Raw genomic sequence first — 24579 nt, forward strand, 5'->3', positions numbered from 1 at the left:
ACAGGAGGAAGTCTTCCTGTCACTGACGAGGAAATCAGGTGAAGTTGACGACTTGTATTTTTTTTAAAAACCTTTTGATCAGGGTCATGAACACAGCGTGATATTTACAGGGAATTTAATTGTTGGCTAAAATATACAATTAAGAAATGCTGATTAGTGCTTAAAACAAATCAACCCACATGTTTTGATAATTCACAAGATGGGTAATTATACAGGGAAATAATTGGTCAAATGTCCTTTAATTATTTTTTATTTGCATACAAAAAAACAAACAGTTGCAGACCATCTTACATATTTTTTTGAAATAATACAAAATAAATAATGTAAATCACACATACAGACAAACATGAAGAGACACAACAACAAACAAAACTATAGGGACTAAACCTTGGTGGTCCTGGTGTCTTGTCACAGTAAAATAATTCCTTACAATCTATTAATGAGTGTAACTGACGTTTAAACCTTGAGTCATAGCAATCAAGAGGCTATTACTCATGGCTGAGAACGTGTCTGTCCCTGAGTAGTGCAACAACATGCCTTGCCTTTTGGTCGACGTGCCGAAACACACCCAGCTAGTGCTGCAGGTTTTCAGGCAGCAGTCAATAACTTCCTCACAAATATCCTCGGTGAAAGTATCTGTTGACCTTCAAAAAGCCAAAGTCCTTTGTTGTTGTTTCTTCACTCAGAAGTTCTCCTTGTTGAAGTAAAATCGGGTCTTTCGGGGATCCACATCGGAGAATTTGGCACATTTGTTCTCCAGGACCTTTCCCAGAACTGCAGGGCCACACAAGAAAGTTCCCACCACAGATCTGGAAACAAGATGAAGGGTTAGCTGTCGGAGGTTCATGTTTAAAAGTGAAGACTGCATTGGAGGGTAGACGAGCAAATCCCTTGCTGTATTCCTACATGTAGAAACTACAACCTTTCAAATGTAGGAGTATAAAAGCAGCAGAAAATATATATGGGATATTCACTTAAGCACCATCACTGTATGTAAAGTCATTATAACCAACACTACCTTCACTATCAGCACGGTAATAAGCTGCCAAATTGATCCATTAACAACCAAACATATGATTCGTATATTAACATCTCACCTAGTGTAATCCTAAACTCGTTTTTCTTATATACCTTCACGCAAGTATCCACAAAACGACTCCAACCTTTTAAAATTGAAGTCTGAAGTGTTTTAAATAGTGAGGTTTTAGCAAAAATGCATGTGTTGGGGAAGTAGCGTGCATATGTCTGGATAAATGAGACTTATATTATACTGCACAAGTTGAGTGTAAGTTTAATTGGATGTTTTTATAAAGTGTTGCTGTTCAATGCCCATGTATTTAAAGTCATCCATAGGTTTCTTGGTAGTTTCCTTTTTACTGTGAGAAAAACTAAGTATTCTTTCAAGGTGACTGATACACAAATGATCATTTAGAGGTAGAGTTTTTCTAAACTACATTTTGCTAGTGATATTTGTTGCTTCTACCTAAGTAGGATAGTGGATACATGACCTTTATGATGACCTTTATGATCTGGTGATGTACAAGTCGGAAGACCTATATTTTACAATATCTGAAAAGAGTGTTTTTACTTACGAAGGGTTTTCTTGGCGGACTTCTTCGAACTCCTTATCCCACACGGGTCGGCCATAATGAGTTTTCTGTTTGAGGCCAGTGACCACGTCTGTTTCCTCGTCAAAGTGAACCCAGGCATGAGTCGCCTGTGTTCAAATGTGAAAGGGGGAAAAAAAAGATGAGCTCTAAGGTCACATTGTTTATCTGGACTTTGCTCTGTAACTGATTCACACACTTACATGGCTTTGATCCCAGCCAGTCAGGTAGAGTTTGTAGGTGAGGAAATCCCCCATTCCTCTCTCCTCCATCTCTTTCTCCAGCACCTGCAGCAGGTCGGCAAACCACTCGAAGGCGTGTGTTTCCCGGCAGAGCCAGTAAAAGTAGATCTGTGAGCAGGAAGAAGGCACTTTGTTCTTTATTTTTGACAATAACAGGACCAACAGGTTCAATTATCAGAAGCATACTGAGTGGCTCGTTTTGGTTCATACCTTTCTGGTGCGTAGTTTAGGGTTGGAGGTTTTGAATTTGTACCAGATGGATTTGAGGATGGAGGCGAATGGAGTGATGCCGATGCCGGCCCCGACCAGCATGCTGACCTCGTAGTCGAACACGTCTTCACTGGCTGTCCCAAAGGGCCCGTCCACCCCCATCCTGAGAAACAACAAGGAATCAGCCAGGGAGAAATGCTCAGATCTTTAATAAAGTCAAAGTAATGTACAAGTAAGAAAGAACAAAAAAGCCTAATTCAGAATCATTATATTTTTGGCTTATAAGTTGTTCAGAAAGAAATGTAAAGTGACTTAGTAAACACAAGTTTTTCCACACATTCATTCATTGGGTTTTAGATGACAGCAAGAACATTTCAAAAGTGTAAAAAAAAAAAGTATAACTCTCACACACACTGGAACAAAGGTGGTTTGTACTGGCTTTCATGTAGCTTATAACAATACAACTCAACAACTGATAATAGAATACCTGTTTAGTCAATGTTTATTTTGGGGACAGCTATGCAGCAATGGATCACTGCCACAAAGCACAACATTATGAGTTCATGAGTTCATGAGTTCATTGCGGTGCCGGTTTCTAGATTTGTTTTTGAAGTGATTTGACATGAAATTGGCTCAGACCCAGAAGATATTGTGCAACACAGCACCGAATCAAAATCAATCTCAAACCCTAAGAGGAGGTGCTATAAATGGAAAAATTGGGTCATTTTTTTCACTTAAACACTCAAAAAAAGGAGCCAAATGCCAGAAACATCAGACCCATGGGTTAAAAACTGTCCTTTTCCGATGGTGGTGCTGGCATTAAATGTCTTCATTATCATTGTGGGTCTTTCAAAAAAGGTAGTCACAATATTTTTAAGCTGTATTCTAGAAATGTTTTTTTTTTAAAACTGCATTTTGTAAGTATTTCTTCTGCATTCTTTGCACGTTTCAGTTCTCTTAGGGAATGTTATACATACTCAACATTGAAATCAGAACATTTTAAACGTTAAGACACTTGCATGCTGTTGAAAATCCCAAAAACAAATCAGGGTGGGGGGGGGGTTACTCACTTGGGCCCCTGTGCCCCCTCTGGCAGGTGCTGCATGATGTCTATGAGTCGGTCGGTCCAGTCCCCGGCTGAGCGGATGTGGACGCTAAAGAAGTCCTCCTCGGGGGCGGAGGTCATGGTGAACGGGTGCCACTCCAGCTGAGAGATGGCCGGGCAGTTGAGGAAGATGTACTGACCCACATCCATCTTAAACCCGTGCCTCACCAGCTGCATCTCCAGCACCTTGGATGGATGCATCACGATCTGAAAAAAGAAAGGACTGGTGAAATCCTGTCACATTATAAACCTAAATGACCCTGAATGAAGACGTGAATCATGACTGACATACCTTCCTGTACTGGACGGTCTGCATGTTGCGAATGAAACGCAGCAGACGTTCACACAGGTACAGAATCATCGGACCAATCACCCACCACCAGGTCTAAAAACACAAGAGAAAAAGCATTTACAAATCACAAATGTTTTTATTTGCAAAAGTAGTTGAAGCTATTGATTGAGGATATAAGTAGTAGTTTCAGAGTACAGACTATAGTGCAGGCAACAATATAAATACTAGGGAGGATCTGCTCAGAAAGTGAGTGTTAGAAAGTTCTATTATGTCTTGTGAAGTGAAACTGTAACATAACCGACTAGTTTATTCTATTAAACAGAAACAACTTGCATCTCTTTAACATGTTGCATTTGATAGTTATAAGCAGGTTACGAGGACATGGAAACAGCCAACTTGACCAAAACAAAATGTATGGCTATCAACAATAGCACACATTTTGGACATGGAATAAATTAACCTTTAAAATCAGTGATCACAAATGTTTTAATTAGATTTCCCCAAAGACAATATACCGCAAGATCTGCAATAAGTAGGAGGTAATTGCCCATGCCCATCCCCCTCTCCTACACCACCCCACACCTCCTGTTTAATACCTTTTTTTGTTTAATTTGGTTGAATTTGGTCCCCCCCTTATTTTCTGGTATTTTAAAGAAAGATATAAAAGGACATACCTGGGCGGGCCCTCCTCCAAACTTGGGGAGGGGACACTCAGGAATCTGTCCCCACTCCTCAATGCGGTCTTTACATAAGGTGAAGTTGTGTGGTGGATCTGTGGTCAGCTGTTTCCTCACTATGAACCTGCAGACGGGAAACACAAATGAAATTTAATTGCAATAATAATAAAAATGATCCACCCAGAATATTATAATCCAAATGTTCACACCGTGCAAAACAGCCGTACACTTGTATATACTATGTGACATTAAACTTCTTCATTGGCACACAACTATGAAGAAGAGCATTCTTATCTGGATGATGTTGTCGTTTAATCTTTCCCATGAATTCACCATTGTTTTAGGTGTCGTTCTTTCAAGTGCGATTCAAAATATGCACAACAGGCATGCACTACTGCCTTTATCCGGTTTTATTTGATCTGTTTTCTCTTATGTGGCATAAAGGAATGAGCTATACCTGCATGAGTCGTGTCACTCTGTGTTGCATGTTGATAACAAATAAAGCCCAATCCTGTAATAGCTGGTTTTATACTCCAAACGGACTATGTATGAAGTATAAAAAATATATTTCATATAAAATGTTGCTTTATCATATTTGAAATCCTAATCCTTAACATTATTAATGTAGGACCTTTATATATATTCAAAATATTCTCTAGATATATGCCTTTATTGTCCAAGTTATCCTTTTCTAGCCGAGGGCCTGATAACATCTGTCTTGTCCGTTGACTAGTGCACCACTGCAATAACATAATTGTATTGGCGTAAAGCAGGCTGAGTTGTATAAATGCTTGTTAGTCTTTACAATAAGGTCATTAAAAGAAAGTCGAGTCATTTCTCCTTACCCAGCTCCGTGAAACACGAGACCAATGAAGAAGATGACGAAGAGGTGGTGTGTGTACCAGAAGACCTCGAAGTAGCTGCGTCTGATGACCTCCATGGAGGAGGTGATGATGAGGATGAGAGCCAGAGTGATGATGATCCCCGTCAGGCCGGCGATGGTGGTGAACACCAAGTAGGTTGGAGTCTGCTGAGCATCCTGAGACACGAGAAGAAGAAGAAGAAAGTCACGACACAGACATGTGAGCTTTTGTTTTCAAGAGAGAAGATTGTGGAGAAGGTTTAATAAAAAAAGGTTTTATATTCAATGGACAGACTATGAAAAACAGCCTTGTCTCATCTTGACAACACATTTTAGAAATGTTCTTCTAAGTTTTTGACAAATTGGTATATGTTGTTAAGTTTATGTAGATATTACTTTATTGTGTGGTGAAAATTAAGTATAGTAATACAAAAAAACGTTTTAGCAAAGTTACTCAACTTGCAAACGAGCCTACAATCCTTTAACTTACGCAAAAACGTGAAAAACGTATGTGCTATAGGGAGATTGTGTCGACACGTGTTGATTTTTGATTATAATTAGTTTTATTTAAATTATTTTGGTCAAGTTAGTTCCCCACTTATCTAAAAAGTGTATTATATTATTCTAAAATGATAGATGAAATATTAAAACAGTGTATTTAGCGATATACATTTGATTATTTAGCTAAACTCACAACGTCAGTTTTGCGGATGGGGTTCAGGTAGGTGGTGTTGTCCGTATCCTCCAGGTTGGACAGAGCCGTGCTCAGTTTGTCGTAAACTCCTCGCCTGCTGTTGTTGTACCACTCCACGTTCAGCAGGTGGGCGATCAGGTGGACGGCTGTGAGAGTAGGAGAGGAGACGCGTTAAAGCTGTTTCAATACTGATGACCAAGGGAATGGAGAGGCATTGTGCTGCTGCTGCTGCAATGGTAATGATGCTTTTAGGTTCATGCTGCAAATATGGGAAATTATTTTTAAATATTTTAGAAATGTTGAGCTTGAGCAAACTATTTGATATACACTGGAAAACAGTTGAATAAAGTATACAAACTAACTATGCACAAAAAGTATATTGGCAAACAACTTCTTTTTTTAAAGTGTCTGAACCTGGAATACATTCGTTTGATTTATGCTTCGTATTCACTTTCTTTTGACAATTGTTACACCTCACCCAAATGAACACTATGCCATTGTCAAAGCTGCATCTATTGTTATCTAACCTTAAACTCATTAGTAACTGTCATCTTTAAACAAAGCATGTTTCAAAGATAAGAAAAGTATAGACGCTTGCACAAGTTCACCTGTCATCAGAGCGATCATGTACGCCACCAGCTTGTGGAAACTTATATTTTTATCCAGCTGTTTCCTCATTGTTCTTCCGCAACACTAAAAAGGATGAGAAATAACATTGTTAGGTTACAAATAAAAGACAAAGAACATATTTCCAAAGCAGTAACAGAAACCGTCCTCACCTGTAGGGAAGGGGTTGTGTAACGGAAACATGTGTAGGTGTTTAGGTTTTGGTTTGACATTGAGCCAGATATGCTATTAAGCTGAAACTCTGCATTGTTTGACTAACACAATGTGTTGAATAGCACAATATCATATTACTATTATTCTGACTGCTAATGCAAGAACTTGTATATCTTTCCTTACTCTTATATTTCCGCTACTTGTTTTTTATCATAGTCTTATTTGATTGTTATGACATATGTGCTTGCCTCATTATTTTAACATGTTTGCTTATATATTTTAGCATCTGTCCTGTGTCTTTGCTGTAGTAGTACTATGATTTTCCCAGCTGTGGGGCAAAAACTGGATTTTTGATTGTGAGAAAACATTCATGGCACAATTCAAACGGGATCGAAAGATAAGTTCTCTCTCGCCATTGACTTCAATACATTATTTTTCCGAAATAAGGTCCCATGGACCGGAAGTAGATGGGCGTGACTTCGCCACTCTATGAAGGCAAGGCAAAATAGAGCAGCGGAAACACATTATTAAAAAAAATTATATTTAAAAACAGGTATAGGATAATAAACACAAAATATGAATAACAGATATAAATCATGAAGCATGATCTCACCACAAAGGACCCTCTCAGCAGAGAGAGCAGGTTCCTGCACACCGGCAGCAGGATCAGCAGGCAGTTAAAGTTCAGGACAGCGGCTGGAGCTCTGGCCCACGCCAACGCAGACTGAAGTAAAGATATATATATATATATATATATATATTAATATGAGTCTGTTATGTGGATAAAGAAGCTGAACTGACGCCAGTTCTCCTTACTCACCCCTAAAAGATGACGTGTGTAGTAATAATCATCCCCCAAATCGTAGAACAGGTAAAACCAGACGAAAAGGAAGATGTTGATGCCCATCCAGACCACCTGCCGACAGGATCATGTTTCCATCAATGAAGAGCAGTCTTTCATTTAAATTAATGTGAAATTATATTTACATTGAAGACGCAGGAGTTTGGACACATATTGAATGTCCAATATTGGTAATAGTGCAAGAACTCAGGGATATATTCGTTTTAATCTTATTCCTTTTTCTCAGTATGTGTGTGCAATAGCCTTCTGTTAAGTATGTTTACTTACTCTCACACATAGCGTTATATATATATTTGTATTAATATTTATCTCATGCCATCTTTTCTTAACTTTGAGAAACTAGTGGTTTCACGAATTGCTGGGAGAGCTGCTTTGAACACCATCAATTACTTCACATTAGAAGAAGTACCTGGCAAGACACTCACCCCAAAAGTCACCCCTTTACTTTAATTCTTCCTAATTTCAGTAGTTAACTACAAATACATTGCAAAACAAGTGCGTTGAAGGCTTGAATATTGTGCAAATATAATTGTTCTTTCAGTGCCAGAAAGCTACTACAAAATGAAGTTGAACTGCTATGAATTTATTTAGTTCAGTACTCCCCAACACTGCTGTTAACCTACATGTGACAAATAAACTCAAACTAAACTGAATCTGTTTGATTTGATACTCTGCACAATGCCAAATGAAAGACAACTCTCAATAAGAATAACTTACCAGTATGAAGGACGTGAGCCCATGGTTGATAATCCAGTTGCCCATGTTGAGCGCTTCATGTGGCTCCGCAGCTGCAGAAGCTTTTATTCAGCTCCAGCTCGTCTCTCTTTTATCTCTCACCCTCTGCCCGGACTCCTCCCTCCTCTGCAGGTGTAAAGGTCGCATCAGGAAGCACAACAAAAGGCATGAGAAACTGCGTTGTTCAGGAGGTTTGGAGGAGAGGTTTCCCGCCGTGAGCCGAATGACCACATTCCTACTCGCTGGAAGGCTAGATAAACTAGTCCTGACGTCAGGAATGAGGAAGTGTCGGCAAGGAGTATGGATCATGGATGTATAAGGATGGGTAGGGTCAGAGCCCTATATATATATCAGTGGCGAGCCGTCAGTGCCCTCTAGGCCTCTGTGAGGGCCTAAAATATTCTACAAAAATAATATTTAAAAACATTAAAAAAAATAAAATATTTTTGTTGTTATATTTTTCATTAGTTTTACCAAAAATAACTTGATTTAATTGTATTTAAAATAACATTTCCAAAGAAATAAATCCTTCGAATCTGCCTATTCAGTTTCTGTTGGAATGTGAAGGGTTAAATGAATGGGGTCAGATTATAAAAGTATAAAAGTCAAGGCTCGCCACTGATATATATATATATATATACATCAGCGACGTGCAGTCAGGGGAGGCAGAGCCTCACCTGTCATACTCCAATGTAACGGAAAAACAACTAAAGAAAAACTAAATAGTAATAATAATAAAATGTCTCCACTGATCTGTGTTGTAAATGTGATTTATGTATGATTCCGATCGCTTTTTATAGTCAAAATCAGCAAATTTACCGAGCTCTGCTACAACTACGGGTAGCGATGAGAATTGAGGCAGGGACGAGCTCTGCCTCTCGTAAACCCACAGTAACTGCCTGGAGCGCGGGCACTAATTTAACGCGGGTACTTATTTTGTGAGCGCGCTCAAGCCAGTTACTGTGGGGTGAGGTGAGGCACAAATGAGCTCTGCCTCACCCATAGACTGTATGGCCTCACCTCAGAATGCGTCACCCCACAGAAACTGTCTGGAAAGCGGGCCCTAAGCGCATGCCTGTGTCAGTACCAGATATGTTCGGACTACCAGATATGTTCGGGTGTATTTCCGTCGCATCCGTCATCCGTCATATTCGTCATATTTTACGGCAACTCAAGAGGGCCATCACGGTCAAATTCCGAACATTTAAACATAGCCGACACTTCATTCTTTACTTTGTCAGTTATTATATGTAGAAGATTATACTTTTTCTCCGTTATGTTGTTTCCTTAGCAACAACTTCAAACAGGCATAGCCTACACTTCATTCTTTACTTTGTCCGTTATTATATGTAGAAGATATTAATTTTTTCTCCGTCATGTTGTTTCCATAGCAACAACTTCAAACAATAACAACTAACCGCTAGCCGCAAAGCTAGTATCACAGCCACTGCTCCGTTTTCGGAGACTTTGCACACGTTTTTCACAAACATGTTCACACGCTAGGAGTACTTCCACTAGCTTCGTCTTGATCTGTAGATGTGATTTGATGTGTCGTGTGTCCCCCAACTCCTCTCCAAAGTTCAGATATTTAAAAAAATACTCAGGGGAGTTTCCTGAATTTTCATGCCCAAAACTAAGCACTAGGCCCTGGGTAAATTAAGAGGCTGATCTCGGGCACTTTTGTCCACTTTCCCTGGTGGTCGAAACTCAAGCCAGACATCCCTGGAATCGTCTCAGAGAGTAGATGATCAGTGGGGCCTTGTTTTTACTGAATTATGTGTTTTTTTATGGGGAATTCAAATATGAGCTTATTTTTAGGATTTTCGGAGACTTTGCACACGTTTTCACAAACATTTTCACGCTAGTATATAGAGTATGGCAGAGCCCTAGAGATAAGAGTTACGACACTCTTTGATGTCGCCGCCAGCCGGTCACGTGGTTTATGTATGCCGGGATAGTTCAAAACGCACTTCCGTTGCAATGCTTCTCTATGGCAAAAACAGCACAAACATGGTCAAAATAGTCATAGATTAAACCAACGCTGTTATTTTTTAAAGATTGCTTTCATATTTACATGATGTGGTTACACTTTGTATGGATTGGCACTATTTATAAATTTCGTTATTTAACGATATTTTGAGGGGAAAGTTATGTTGGCTATGTTGCTGTCACTGCCAGGGCAGTCACGTCCGTAGTATAGTTGCGCTGCGCTGTCATGTTCTTCTATGGGACAGACAGACAGCAGCGATTGCGTTATTGAATGGTAAATATATATATATAAAAAAAACACACACCCAAGTACTTTTTCAGCTGTAATTGCATTATTGCATACTTTTTATTGACAGTTTTAACTAAAGTCTGATTCAACACTTGATTAGATTTCACATCATTCATCCACATCTGCAAAGTAACTAAAGGTATTACATAAATGTAGTGGAGTAAAAGTACACCATTTACCTCTGAACTGTAGAGGAGAAGAAGAACAAAGTAGCAAAACATTGAAATACTTAAATAAAGTACAAGTATCTCAAAATTGTACCCAAGTAGGCTATAGTACTTGAGTTTATGAATTTAGTTACTTTACACCAGATGCCATAAAGATAGAAAGACTAAGCCTTGCACAGAGGCATGACAATAGATTTTCAAAATGCTCAACAGTGCTGCCAAAATTATAAACTGACTGCTACACAATTAAAATAAATTATTTTATATATTTCTATTAGATGTGACTCTTTAGCGTTTCTGTTATTATTAACACTGCTGCTTTAGTTGTTTTGACTGCTAAAATCCTCTGTTATTCCTCATTTTAAAGCCGATATTCCGTGGGGTCGGGGGGCTCGGGTCCTTGTCACCTTTTCCATACCTGATGAGTTTGCATCCCTGATAATACTTAGTAAGGAGGCCATAATATTTTTGACTCATGGCTGAAGTTAAGTTTCTCCAGCTCTCCCCAGGTTGGCAAAAAAATGCATCTCAAAATGCATCAGATTGATGCTTTAAAATATGGAATATTCAAAATGTTCTTCCGGGGGAGCATGCCCCCGGACCCCCCTAGAGGGATAATATCCTTCTCATCTTTTTCACCCCTGACCCGTTTTCATGCCTGTACTTAGATACGTTTTACATTTTTGGAGGGAAACGTTTGTGTTCATGTTAGCATGGGTAGCATGATCATGTTAAGACTATGAATATCATTTTACCACAACAGTGGATGAACAATTGATATATGTGTTTGAACAAGAACAACAGGAAGAACAAAGTAAAATGGACGAACAAATGTGTGAACAAGTATTAAGAACAGTGTATGGAAAAAGTGATGTGATGTGGGATGTGTGTTAGAACAAAACAAAGTAAAATGAATAAGAAGGAGAACAAAGAGGGTTAGGGTTCAACAGAAAAAGATTAATTCAGCCAAAAAACACAATTTTGATTAATCTAAAGTGTAAAACAATCTTCAACACAGACCAAATTAGTGCCCTTGGACAACAAAACATATGGTGGGGCAAAGAAACGATAAATTAAATTGAGAGAGTGGGAGACTAAAAATGATTACTATGATAAATATTCAAACTATTTACAGAAGCTCCTGTTGAACCAGCAACAAAAACAGGTTTGTCAACAATAACGAGGCCACTTTGCCAGGAGGAGGTGATCCAGCGACGAGACAATAAAGCAATTCATATTAGGTTCTGTTGAGACACTACAGAATATAAAACCTTCCAAGCCATGACCTCTCAGAGGAGAATGCAGCACATCAAACTGGAGTCAGGAGTGTGAATAACACATTTTGACCAAAACAAATTGTTGCTTACCAATACAGTGACTGAACATTGGACACCAACAAGTTTGACCTCATGTCGTCACGCAACACTGTTACTGCCCTAAGTCATTTCAAGATGGAGGAGTATGATAAGGCCATCAGCTTCCTCCGGGACTCCATCCATCTGTTTCGGGGCCTGAAGATCAGTCCCAAGGGCAGCTGGAAACCAGTCCAGACAGGACTGGTGATGGCCACAACAACAATCCTGGAGGTCCAGCATGACCTGTTGAGACAAGGGCACACATTTGTTCTCACAAGCCGCTTCACTCAAGACTGCCTGGAAAACACATTTTCGTCCATTCGTCTGAGGAACTCTGTCCCAACACCTGTAGAGTTCCAATATGCTCTGCGCGTTGTCACTGTGGGTGAAAAAAAAAAGTGCTAATTATTTTTTTTTTAAGTGTTTATTTTGTTAAAAATAAACATTTTGGATGCATGACCATGTTTTAGGCTCATCCTTCATTCACTGCTGTAGAGTAGCCTATTCAGTAGGCTATTATTTGTTTAAGACTGAATAATACCTTTGAAGAACAATCATTAAACTAGTGTGTATATTACAATACAAAGGAATCTATCCTAGCATGCCATCAAGCATGAGTAGCGCTAGGCTAGTTGTACAGTACAGATGAGTTAACACGGAACAGTACCAAAAAAAACAAAGTACAGTCAACATGTCACATAATGAAATGTTAGTATATCCCAAAATTCAATGAAATATTAAATGAAATATTTATCACAAACGCCATCTCATTTCTACTAGTGCTAGCAGTTAAGTCATATCATACAGAAAAAGCCGACTAAGGATGGCTGACACGGTCAGATTCAGCGGATACAAACCAAAATAACAATAAAAACACATAATCAATCTAAATCCTGCTTGTTAGTTACCCAGCATCATTGATATATAAGCTGCTAGCGATTCATTACTGAAATCTTACCTTCAAAGCTGACGAAGTCGCGCTAGCTAACTAGCAGGCAATGCTAGCTAAATTGGTTGTAACAACCAAGATAAAATATAGATAATTACGCTGTGCATATACAAATGAAGACCAGGCCATCATAAAGGGCCTCTGATACAATATAGACAGTTGACAATTCAAAAGAGTTCGATATTTCAGCAACTTACCTCTGGAACTAATCGACGTATGTAAGTGAATGAGGTCCAACGCCCAAATGACAATATTTTGAACTATTTCGATGTCGATACCGCGGAAGTAGGCGCCGCCATTTTTTACAACGGAGGTCTATAGAGAGGCGAAGTCCCTCCCCTTCCGAAAGCCTCCATGGGACCCCGGAAGCGGAAAATTATACATTGAAGTCAATGGAGAGAGAAAGGTTATCTTTTGATCCCGTTGGAATTGTGCCACGAATGACACATATGATGTTTGTCAATTTAAAAGAACATTTTGCAAGTCAAAAAAATAAAAATGTGTCGTAAAACTGTGAAGTTACACATTTTTTCGTGTGAAACCGCTCAGTGAACTACAGGTCTCTCGTCTCGCACAATACGCGTCACCAACATAAAGATGGCCGTCACGTTACCACATTTCATCACATTCTTTCAGAATGAGAATAAAAGTATTTTACGAGGTGAAAATCACTACAAGTCTGGGCACGTTGAGAGCTGTACCTATATGAAAGGGGAGTTAGTCGGTTCTGTAAGAGCCAGCATGCGGGACCGGCTTTACAAGGTTTCGGTGAGTAATATGAGTGCAATGTGTAACGTTAATGTCAGCTAGCTAACATTAGCTAACAAGGTACACTAACGTGTTTTGTTTTAGCAACTAGTTTTCTCCTTAAGAACTTCGTGGTCTCTGTGTATGCTGTGGATAACATTAGTGTTCACAAGAACAAGGTACACTCCCGTGTTTTGTTTTAGTTGCTCTTCAGATTGAAGCGGCCAGTTTTATATCGACTATACTGTATGTGTGATCTCCTTTTTGTCATTTGAGTTTATTTGCTGTGTGTAGATTCAAGGATTTTGGTTATCTTGTCAATTTGTTTGGTTATCTAGGCACAGCTGTGTGTGACTCCCTCTGGTACACTGGTATGTGTGTTCCTAATGTAGAGAGCATTGATTAATTAATAAACTACACACTGAGTCTAGATCCTGATCAAATCCTTTTTTTTTGTTGATCAAATGTTTTTCAAAATGTATTCATACACATTTAAAAAAAATTAGGGCTGTCAGTCGATTAAAATATTTAATCGCGATTAATCGCATGATTGTCCATAGTTAATCTCGATTAATCGGAAATTAATCGCACATTTTGTATCTGTTCTAAATGTACCTTAGAGGAATATTTGTCACGTTTGTAATACTCTTATCAACATATGAGTGGACAAATATGCTTTATGCAAATGTTTATTATCATTTGAACAATGACAAATATTCTCATGAATATTAAACACAACAACCTCATAGGTAATACAGAAAAATCAAACAATAACAACAATCAGACAAATATATGGAAAAATAAACCCTCCCACCTCCAGATCCGGACCATCCTTGTATTGCTCATTCAATCTATTATAGCATGCTAACAAATGGTACTTACTTTATTTTTACAGATCTGCATGGGAGACGATGGCGCGATGCAGAGCGTTGTCTGTGATTGTGCACGAGGGATGTACAAATGCAGCCACGCTGCAGCATTGGCAATATTTGCCATGTGGCAGATCAGCTCCACAGATGTTGAGTGCCAGTGGAGGATGCCTGGCACTTCCAAAGTAGTCCAGCCGGTGTCTCAACTCTATCAACAGCAAGAGGAGACATACAACCCACTGGCCAGAGACATCGCCACTCAGGATGTAGACTGGTTCAGGTCTGCACTGAGGGGCACACAGTGTGGCATGGCATGGCATTTATCACCTGAGCCAGAGCCGCAGCCTCAACATCAGGCCATTGTCACCGTGCCGGAGCTGGTGAAGGAGCATGGGGGTCGGGGGCTTGAGGCAATTCTTGCCTCAATGCGACTGACAAGAGACCAGCAAGCTGCCATCCAGACAGCCACCGTAGGACAGCGGACAAATCCCCAGTGGCAGTTACACAGACAGGGCAGGTTGACAGTCAGCAATTTTGGTGCTGTGCTGAGGTCGGGACTTTCATCCACTCCATGCGCGTCCCTCATGAAGAGGGTGCTTGCAATTTAGACGGAGTCATGGCTGTCAACTGGGGAGTTGTAAATGAGGCCGAAGGGGTGAAGGCTTTTGTGCAGGCCTATCGGGTGACAGTGATCGACGCTGGTCTCTTTGTGAGTGAGTCGGGTGTTTTGGGAGCATCACCCGATGGACTTGTGCAGCCATCTGCCCTGCTGGAGGTGAAGTGTCCACACAGCCAGAGGAACATGACCATCGCGGAGGCAGTCCAGTTACCATCCTTCTGTCTCCGTGAGGAGGGTGGGTCATATATTCTCAAGGAAAATCACCCATACTGGCACCAGGTCCAAGGGCAGCTGCACATCACAGACCGGAGTCTCTGCTACTTTGTTGTGTGGACCACGAAGGAGGCGATCATCATCCCCATCCCCAAAGACCCTGCATGGCATGGAAATCTCCTCCTCCTGGAAAGATTATACACCCAGCATATGCTCCCTGTTTTGGCCAGTAGAGAGGAGGACATTTAAATAAACATACTCTTAACACCCTTGGACTCTGCGTTGTTTCGTATGTGTGATGGGGTGTTATGCAGGGGGGAGGAAAACAGGACACAGCAGATTGGGATTGTGGTGGAGATGCTGAGCAGTTATTTAATTGTTGCATGTAATTATTATTATACTGCGTGCTTCTTAGTTATTCCATCTTTTGCTGTAACATGGATCTGTATGTATATTTACTTGTTATCTACCACACTTCCTTCTACATCATACACCATCATTATACATGATGGTGTATATAGGATATATATATTTGTATACATATCTGTAAATTGTATAATTTTATTTAAACATCTTTTTGATCTCTCTGTCTATAAACACAAACTGAGTAAGATTGACAATAAAGTTGACTTTGAAAAATATATATATTCTTTATGAAAATAGTTGACTGTTGTCAAATGAATCCAAATGAAACGTTGGACTGAACTACAACTACGCCTTTAAATCTCTACGGACTGTTTTTCAGTGGGATGGCAAGTTGCTGTCTTTAAACATTTATTAGTTTTTTCTCAAGTTAATTTAACTTTGCCGACCATGTAAGGTCATTATTAAAAGGTACAATCAATTTGTTTAGGGTTGACTAAAATAATGAAAAACATTTCATTTGGATAATTTACTGACAGAATAAGAAACTCAATGATGCTCTACTCACCCGTTCCCTTTTTATAAAGTGAAACAGTTGAAACGATAGATTTTAGTAAACTTAAAAACAACCTTCTCCAAAAGCTATCAAGGAATATACCGAATACTTGTTTTAGAACTTTATTACATATTTTTATATAAATAGTTTGAATGATCCATAATTGACAGAAGCTTGTGTTTACACTGACCTGTTACTCATATATTAATGTCTTTGTAACTTCAGTAAACCACTACCTCACTAATTTCTTTCATTCATCACGGTTCAGTAAACTAAGTGATACATGAACCAGTTTAATCATTATAATAACGTAGGATTGCAACTCTTTGAAACTGTAGGTGGCTCTTAAAAGAGCCGTTGTCTAAGCCCTCTCTCCGCGGATGCGGCGGGCCAGCTGGATGTCCTTGGGCATGATGGTGACTCTCTTTGCTTGGTTCATCTTACTGGGGGGCAGCTACATGGATGTCGGTGCAGTCCACAATCATTGTGCAGTTGAAGGCAGAATTAATTTATTATTGACTCCGAATGAAGCACAACTTCATGTCATACAATACAATGACTTTATTTGTAATTGTGTAAAAAAATATGAGCATTGATTAGCAAGCAGGACCTGCAGGAACAGAATGGTGACGTATGGAGCTGGGAAGAGAGAAGAATAAAGAAAACAGATCAACTTTATTATCGGATATTAAAAATTCAATTTCAAAACAAGTTGCCGCTCCTACAGTTTTCTAGTATGTAAAGATGATTTCACATGACCTATGCAAAATATCACACTCAATACATGTGTGTCTCTGGGGGGTGCATTGTGCCTTTGATGTATATAAATAATATACCATAACCAAATACTATTACGTACAGTGGAAATCAGGTTGCCAGAGCAGGTCAGTGTGCATGTTCCTCAACGTCTCAGCAGTTACAGGTGAGGTAAAGAGAAAAAGGTCAGTAACAACACTTTAAAGTAACAACAGTTTGAATAATTATCTCTTCTAACAATTTTCTCTCAATAAGCACACAACGACTGTCTTTCCAACAAACAGATTGTCATCACAATGAAACACGTCCAGAAGAATGTCATGCAAAGCTCCATGCCTGCCTTCGACTCTCCCTGAACTGCTTCCTTAGCACCCGGTGGAGGGCGCAGTAGGCTACTCTTCAAAAGTTTCACGAAATACTTACCATCATGTTTGGTTACTGTTTAACATTTTGGTTTACCTCATGTAATAAAATAATAACTTCATGGTAAGGCTACTAAAAATGACAAGGCTAAGTAATGTAATGCTAACTAACGTGCTCGCTACTCGTCGCTACTAGCTAGGTAGCTAACTTGACTATGTTCCATGCACAACATGTATATTACCTATGATATTACCTGATATGTCTGATCCAGCGACTCCTGGTCCTTTCATCAGACGGGAAGCGATAGAACGAGCAAGTGGTATGATCACTTTTGTGATTACAACCTGGTACAAAGCACACAGGCATCTTGTAAAAGTGAACCAACCACTTGGAGCATTATCGCCTGTGACATCACTTACGCGACCCAGAATGGGATTTGGGATTTGTAGTCTTTGTAGTAGCGTATTTTTCATAGTCTTATATTTCAGCAGTTTTACGACAAAATGTGACTTTTATGACATGGAAATGATTGTTTAAGATTGACAAACATCATATGTGTAGTTCGTGGCACAATTCAAACGGGATCAAAAGATACGTGTTCTCTCTCCATTGAATTCAATGTAAATGTTTCGCTTCCGGGGTCCCATGGTCCGGAAGTAGATGGGCGTGACTTCGCCTCTCCATGGGAGTGTCGTAACTCTTATCTCTCTAGGGCTGCTTCTCAGGTCGACTATTTTCATTTCCTCGCTCCTCGGTCTCACCGGAAGTTGATTTGCCTGCGCCATCTTGAGTACCGTCCCATGGCTCTTATTTCTGCCGAAGGACCGAGGATCGAGGAGCGAGGAGCGATCATGGAGGAGCGATAACCGAGGAACCACCAGACCATCCTCCGATGAAATCCTCAGATACTCACCCTGCCCCCTTACTGTGTATCGCTCACTGATTGGACGAGGCAGTGCATGCACTGATCTGATGCTTCTTGACATGAGAGCAGAGTGAAGAAAATACATGAACCTCACGGGAGTCACTCCTCAGTTTATACCGTGTTTTGTTTCAATTAATGTATCATTTAGTTACAAATATGTGATATATCTGAACAACAAAGTGGTCAAAAATCATTTAATTCATTTTTTGGAAACATTTTCATGATCGCTTTTTTCGTTTTACATTTTCATGTATTGTCATTTCCATTCAGTCAGTCATTAAGTGCTATTAAAATGTTAATATGCTACATATCCACACAAACACACAAAGTGTGCAATCCAATGAATGTTAATCTAACTGGGTTTTGATAGATAACATATCTCTTTTTCTTCTCTCAATTATTTTATTTCTATTGTGCACTCTAATCAATATGAATCAAACTATTGTTCGTTTATACATTTTAAGAATGGCGTTTATCTTTTTTGAGAATTAGTTCTTATTTTATTTTATTTATTGGGGTCTACAACAGATGATACAAATGTTTGTGTCAGTAAATGTGTGCTAACAGAGGCGGGGGTGTGTGGAAATAACGGGGACAGAGCTGCTGTCAGACGATCAGCTGTGCAGCGTCATCACAAACGGACGTCGCTTCACGTGACGCTCCGGAGGAAAGGACGTCCCATTGCTCTTAAAACTCATTTCCCTGCTTCTCGTGGTTTCCTTGCGTCCCTCCATGCTTCCCTGGTGGGAGGGACTAAACGCAGGGAAACGACGCAAGTGAGGGAAGCAAGGATTTCATTTAATCGACCTGAGAAGCAGCCTAGGGCTCTGGAGTATGGGAGTACTTCCATTCGCTTCGCCTTGATCTGTAGATGTGATTTGATGTGTCGTGTGTCTCCCAACTCCTCTCCAAAGTTCAGATACTATATAAAAATACTAAAAGGTAAATAAAACATTAAACATAATGACAAAATAACAACCTGAAATATATGTATTCTATCTACATGGGGTGAGTATCTGAGGATTTCATCGGAGGATGGTCTGGTGGTTCCTCGGTTATCGCTCCTCCATTATCGCTCCTCGCTCCTCGATTCTCGGTCCTCCGGCAGAAATAAGAGCCATGGGACGGTACTCAAGATGGCGCAGGCAAATCAACTTCCGATGAGACCGAGGACCGAGGGAATGAAAATAGTCGACCTGAGAAGCAGCCCCGGTCTAGCTGCGGCCGCGGCCAGTACACGGCGGTACACGACACGCCCACCTGACACTACGGTGGCTGAGAGGCATGGCAGATGAAAAGCGAATTGACGACAACTACGCCGCCTACGGTGGAGACCGTACATGGCATGTTATTGTAGCATTTTAAGCAACTAAATTAATAACCTATCCGTTTTAAGCAACTATTAGGCAAATAAATTGATAACCTATCCGTTTTAAGCAACTATTAAGCGTTTTAAGCAACTAAATTAATAACCTATCCGTTTTAAGCAACTATTAGGCGTTTTAAGCAACTAAATTAATAACCTATCCGTTTTAAGCAACTATTAGGCAAATCAATTAATAACCTATCCGTTTGAGAACCCCTTGGAACCCCTTATCCCATTTTGATGGTTGACATCTCATTTGAACAGTGAAAGCCAGAATATTGTAAAAATGCTTACCAATGATGTATTAATAATAGGATATATATATAGCGCCTTTCGTGAGACCCAAGGTCCCTTTAAAAAGAAGAACAGGAGTAGAAACAAACATAACAAAAGGCAGTCAGACAAAACAACAAATAGATTTGGGGCCAAAGACCTTGGCAGACAGATGGGACTTGAGGGCCCTTTTGAAGGCGTCAAGCGTGGGGATGTTGCAGATCTCCGCAGGGAGAGCGTTCCAGAGAGTGGGGGCTGCCATACTGAAGGCTCTGTCCCCGAAGGATCGCAGGTTGGTGCGGGGGGCCAGAGTCTGAAGACCGCAGGTTCCGGGGTAGAGCATGTGGGAATTGTATTGATTGAGCCAGTGTTTCATCGTGTACTTTCAACTGCAGTATATGGTCAGGCAAGTTCAGCATTCACTGTGATGTATATAAAATATGACACTGATACCGTTTTCCTCAATGAACATTTATTGAACAGAACATCAAATGGAAAATCAGAGCTGGTCAACTTAAAACAATATTGAATAAATAATAAACTCCTCGGAATCTTTCACAAGTCCTTCAGCCTTTGGTGTGCTTCCTCACTCATGTTCTTGGCGAGGTCATGAGAACAAAGTTACATCTCACTGATAAGACAAGATGGTATAAAGAAGTCATATGTAATATTATAAAATCACATGCATCAGGGGTTGTACACTTGAATGTGTCCATTCACTAACCGACTCTTTAGGAAGGAAGCTGTAAGGCCTCTTGTTATAGGAGTGGTCCTCATCAGTGTCCAGGGGCATCAGACAGTCAACCATTATTTTGACAGTGCTTTACATGCACGATTTAACAAATGTTGCATGTACCATAAGTTCTATGTAGTATGTGTTTTAGGAGTAGTAACTAGGGGTGTAACGGTACACGTACCGAAATTATTCGGTACGGGCCCTTCGGTTCTGTACAGGTGTGTACCGAAGTGTACCAAACGAATATAACGTTAAACCTAAAAAATTGAGAACGTGAATAACTTTTTGGAAGTAATCTCAGGTGCTGCGTCGCAGCATTCAGAGTAATTTGCTCACATTGGGTTCAACGCGTCATAGAGCGAGCAAGTCATTTCATTGGATGAGAGGCATACTATGAGAGCTGGTCAGAGGGATGCGTTCAAATGTAGTCAGTAATTTGAGGAACTGTCAAAAATTAATGGCGAACGCAGATAAAGTTGAGCTCGAAAATCCTCCAGCATCATTGAAGTCTCCGGTTTGGGAACATTTTGGTTTCGCAGTTACGTACAAGGATGACGGACAAAAACAGGTGGACCGAACCAAAGCTGTTTGTCGGCATTGTTCAACTAAAATTGGTTACGCGGCTGGCAATACATCAAACTTGCACACTCTTGAAAAGGCATCACCCGAACGTGAATATCACCGGTACCAAAAGAAAAAAGACTGAAGTGCAAACCCAACTCCCACTAGCATTTAAGCCTCCACCACTCGCAGAAAGATCAGACCGAGCCAAAGCTATTACAAACACCAAATATCCTTATGTTGCCATGTTAGCAAAGCGCTACCTGGCTGTATCTGCTACCTCTGTCCCTAGCGAGAGGGTTTTCTCCACATCAGGAGACATTGTTAGTGCCAGCAGATCTGCCCTTTCGGCAAGCAATGTGGACAAGTTAATTTTTCTTTAAAAAAACATGAAAATACAATGAAAATCAAGTCCTAATGTCAAACTGGCTGCTTAGGTGCTAGTACAGTTCAAATACAGATTATTTCAGTTCATCGAAATGCTGCACCTTAATGTTCATTTTATTATATTTTGTATTTATTTGAGTGAATATTCACAGTTTAATAATAATTAAAAACCCAAAACTAATAGTTTATGTTTTGTGAGTACTAGTACAGTAAAGTTCAAATACAGATTATTTCAGTTCATCGAAATGCTGCACCTTAATGTTTATTTTATTATATTTTGTATTTATTTGAGTGAATACATTATTCACAGTTTAATAATAATATATGTTTTGTTTTGTAAAAAAAATTCTGCTGTACCGAAAACGTACCGAACCGAACCGTGACCAAAAAACCGAGGTACGTACCGAACCGAAATGTTTGTGAACCGTTACACCCCTTGTAGTAACCCATTCTGAAACAGGCACACAGGGTCATAGATACGTTGAGCGATACACTGACCATGGTGCTGCTTGCATGCGTCCTTTTACGACTGATCCTGAATGTAGGTGGGACATTGTCGCTAAGGGTCGCCCTGCCTTCCTCACTATAGTGAGCAAACCTCTTTCCATACCTGCAATTAAGACACATTTTCTTCACCAGAAGGTTGAATTTTAGAGCCAGGTGTTCCCCCCAAATCTTCTTGATAATACAATTACAAATTCAAATGTTTTTGTAGCACTGCAGCATACCCTTCCAGTCCAAAGTTTTCCACCAGGATAACACACCACCACCTTCTCAGGAGAGACATGTCATGCTAAAGAAAGAGCATCAATTTTCATTAAGTTTGTTATAGCATTTTAATGTGACTTATTTCCTTAATACTTACAATGCTGAAGTCAAAGCTGGCCTCCATGGCAAAATACCAGGCATACTGTAATGAGAATTATATTAACACATGCAAGACATAATGTACACGTGACGGCTGGGTGTGACCCGGTCCTTTCACAAAATGGACACTGGAAGGTGTCCGAGTCCAATTTGTTGAGCTCTGGGCGTGCTCCATCACGGAGTGTTGTGTTGTTTGTCTATAGGTGAATAAAATAGAATACAATTTAAGTGACTTTAATATTGGAAATAGTTAACTCCTTAAACAAGCAGCAATGGACTGGCCTGTATAATCCTATGGGACAAAGCTGGTCATACTTCCTCACTTTCAGAAGGTAACCCTTTAATGCACAAAACAACCTCTAGATTTCACTGTGGTTCGAACAGAAAGCCCTTCAGCTAGTTTAAATGTCAGGCCTACAGCATAAACCCCATCTAAAAACAGAGGCTCTGTCCTAATTACCTGATTGCATCCACCTGGGTTACTTGGCTCTACCCAAGAACTACCATTTCACTTTAAACCACACTTAAAATAATAATTATACATATTTACATGTCTACAGTATAGGAGCTAATACATGTTTTAAATAAAAAACATTCAAATGTGAAAGACACCTTCAATTAATATTTAAAACTTACATAAAATCAGATTCTTGTAAAAATTAGAGTACATGCATGTTCAGTTAGCATATATGCTAAGTTAACTGAACGTCGAGCATGTCAAGCTAAGATATATATATATATATATATATATATATATATATATATATATATATATATATATATAGCAAAATAAACACAATTACACTGCGCTAAACAGCCACATCGACAAACAAACGAGAACCTAAATAGTATGTAATTATATCTAAAACCACAATACGTTAAGTACCTGTACTCGTTGCGCCATGTTGTTTGTTGTCTGTAAACCTCACGTCTGACCATATTTGGAAGTACAACTTTTCGCGGCCGCAGCTAGACCCTTATCAGCCACCGTAGTGTTGTGTCAGGTGGGCGTGTCGTGTACCATCGTGTACTGGCCGCGGCCGCTGTCAGTACCAGATATGTTCGGCCTACCAGATATGTTCGGGTGTATTTCCGTCGCATCCGTCATCCGTCATATCCGTCATATACTCACCTCCCTCTGCTCCCAGCGCTATGCTGCCACACACCGGCCGTCTGCGGAACTGCAGCCGGAGGAACTCGGTACAGCTTGTTATGTGTGTGTACTTAATTATTTACAATTAAAAAATATATATATTCTGCGTTACTTTAGCCAACACTTTTATAATATATAAGCCTGATCATGTAGTTGAAAGCAAGTACAGATGTTCTCCCTTTTCCACAGTTCTGTGTGAACTTCATCTAAGGCAGATGCTTTGCTTCTGCACCAGTTTAGCAGAAGTCTGTTTTGTAAGACTGGTTTTGTTGCAGTCTGTTCATGCTATGTGTTTCTTGCGTAAGACTATATACACACGGAACACATGTATTACAGGGCTGTACCCAGTGTGCTTCATAAAAAATTTTTGAAGCTTATTTTTTTAAATTAAGCCGTTTCCATGTTATAACAGCATCTCGTTAAATCAATATCGGAAACAATAATTGTCTTTTTGTGGTTATTTAAATGTAATTTATGGTGCTATTAGAGTGCTTATAGACTGACCCGTTAATACAGATGCCCCCCCCCCCCCCCTTTGTGTGCGGTGAGCTGGAGAGAAGGCAGTCTATTTATTTTGTTGAAAAAAAACCCCCTAACATATATGGATTGAATCAGAATATTGTGTTGGATCAAAACATATTGTACATTTTGAGAATTCTTACATCTATTACAATACATTTTGAGCTTTGGACAATGTTTGGATCAAACGAGCCAGAAACAACCTTAAGCAGCCACCACTGGAATATTATTGCAGTAATATTATAATACTAGTAGCCTTATATTAGTGTAGCCTAATATTGATCGACAAATATTTAGAAATAAATCTGGTTCTGCCTGCCTGCCTCATCGCACTCGGCCCTGCTGCATTACCATGTATAGTATTTACATTCATAATGATCCTTTTTTGTTGCAGAGCTTTAGAGGCTTTAAGAGACGAACTGTCAATGATGCCAACTTGGCGACCTACAAACTAGATATAGCAATCTTGGAGCTATTGCGGCTAGCTACTT

The 24579-nt window shown here is 39.7% G+C and overlaps 1 protein-coding gene across 1 annotated transcript; it reads right to left on the minus strand.

Annotated features, from left to right (window-relative positions):
• Positions 1–236: 236 nt before the first annotated feature.
• Positions 237–8282, minus strand: nox1 (NADPH oxidase 1). The gene is made up of 13 exons (XM_034211804.1): positions 8049–8282; positions 7290–7385; positions 7083–7193; positions 6298–6382; positions 5690–5835; positions 4979–5172; positions 4131–4257; positions 3457–3549; positions 3130–3371; positions 2060–2222; positions 1811–1957; positions 1593–1717; positions 237–809 (listed from the first exon to the last, which is right to left on the minus strand). The coding sequence occupies exons 1-13, from the start codon at positions 8091–8093 to the stop codon at positions 683–685; spliced, it is 1701 nt and encodes a 566-aa protein (XP_034067695.1). The 5' UTR covers positions 8094–8282; the 3' UTR covers positions 237–682.
• Between the last annotated feature and the right edge of the window lie 16297 nt (positions 8283–24579).

Source organism: Gymnodraco acuticeps, unplaced genomic scaffold (genome assembly GCF_902827175.1).
Source record: "Gymnodraco acuticeps unplaced genomic scaffold, fGymAcu1.1, whole genome shotgun sequence".
Classification (NCBI taxonomy): domain Eukaryota; kingdom Metazoa; phylum Chordata; class Actinopteri; order Perciformes; family Bathydraconidae; genus Gymnodraco; species Gymnodraco acuticeps.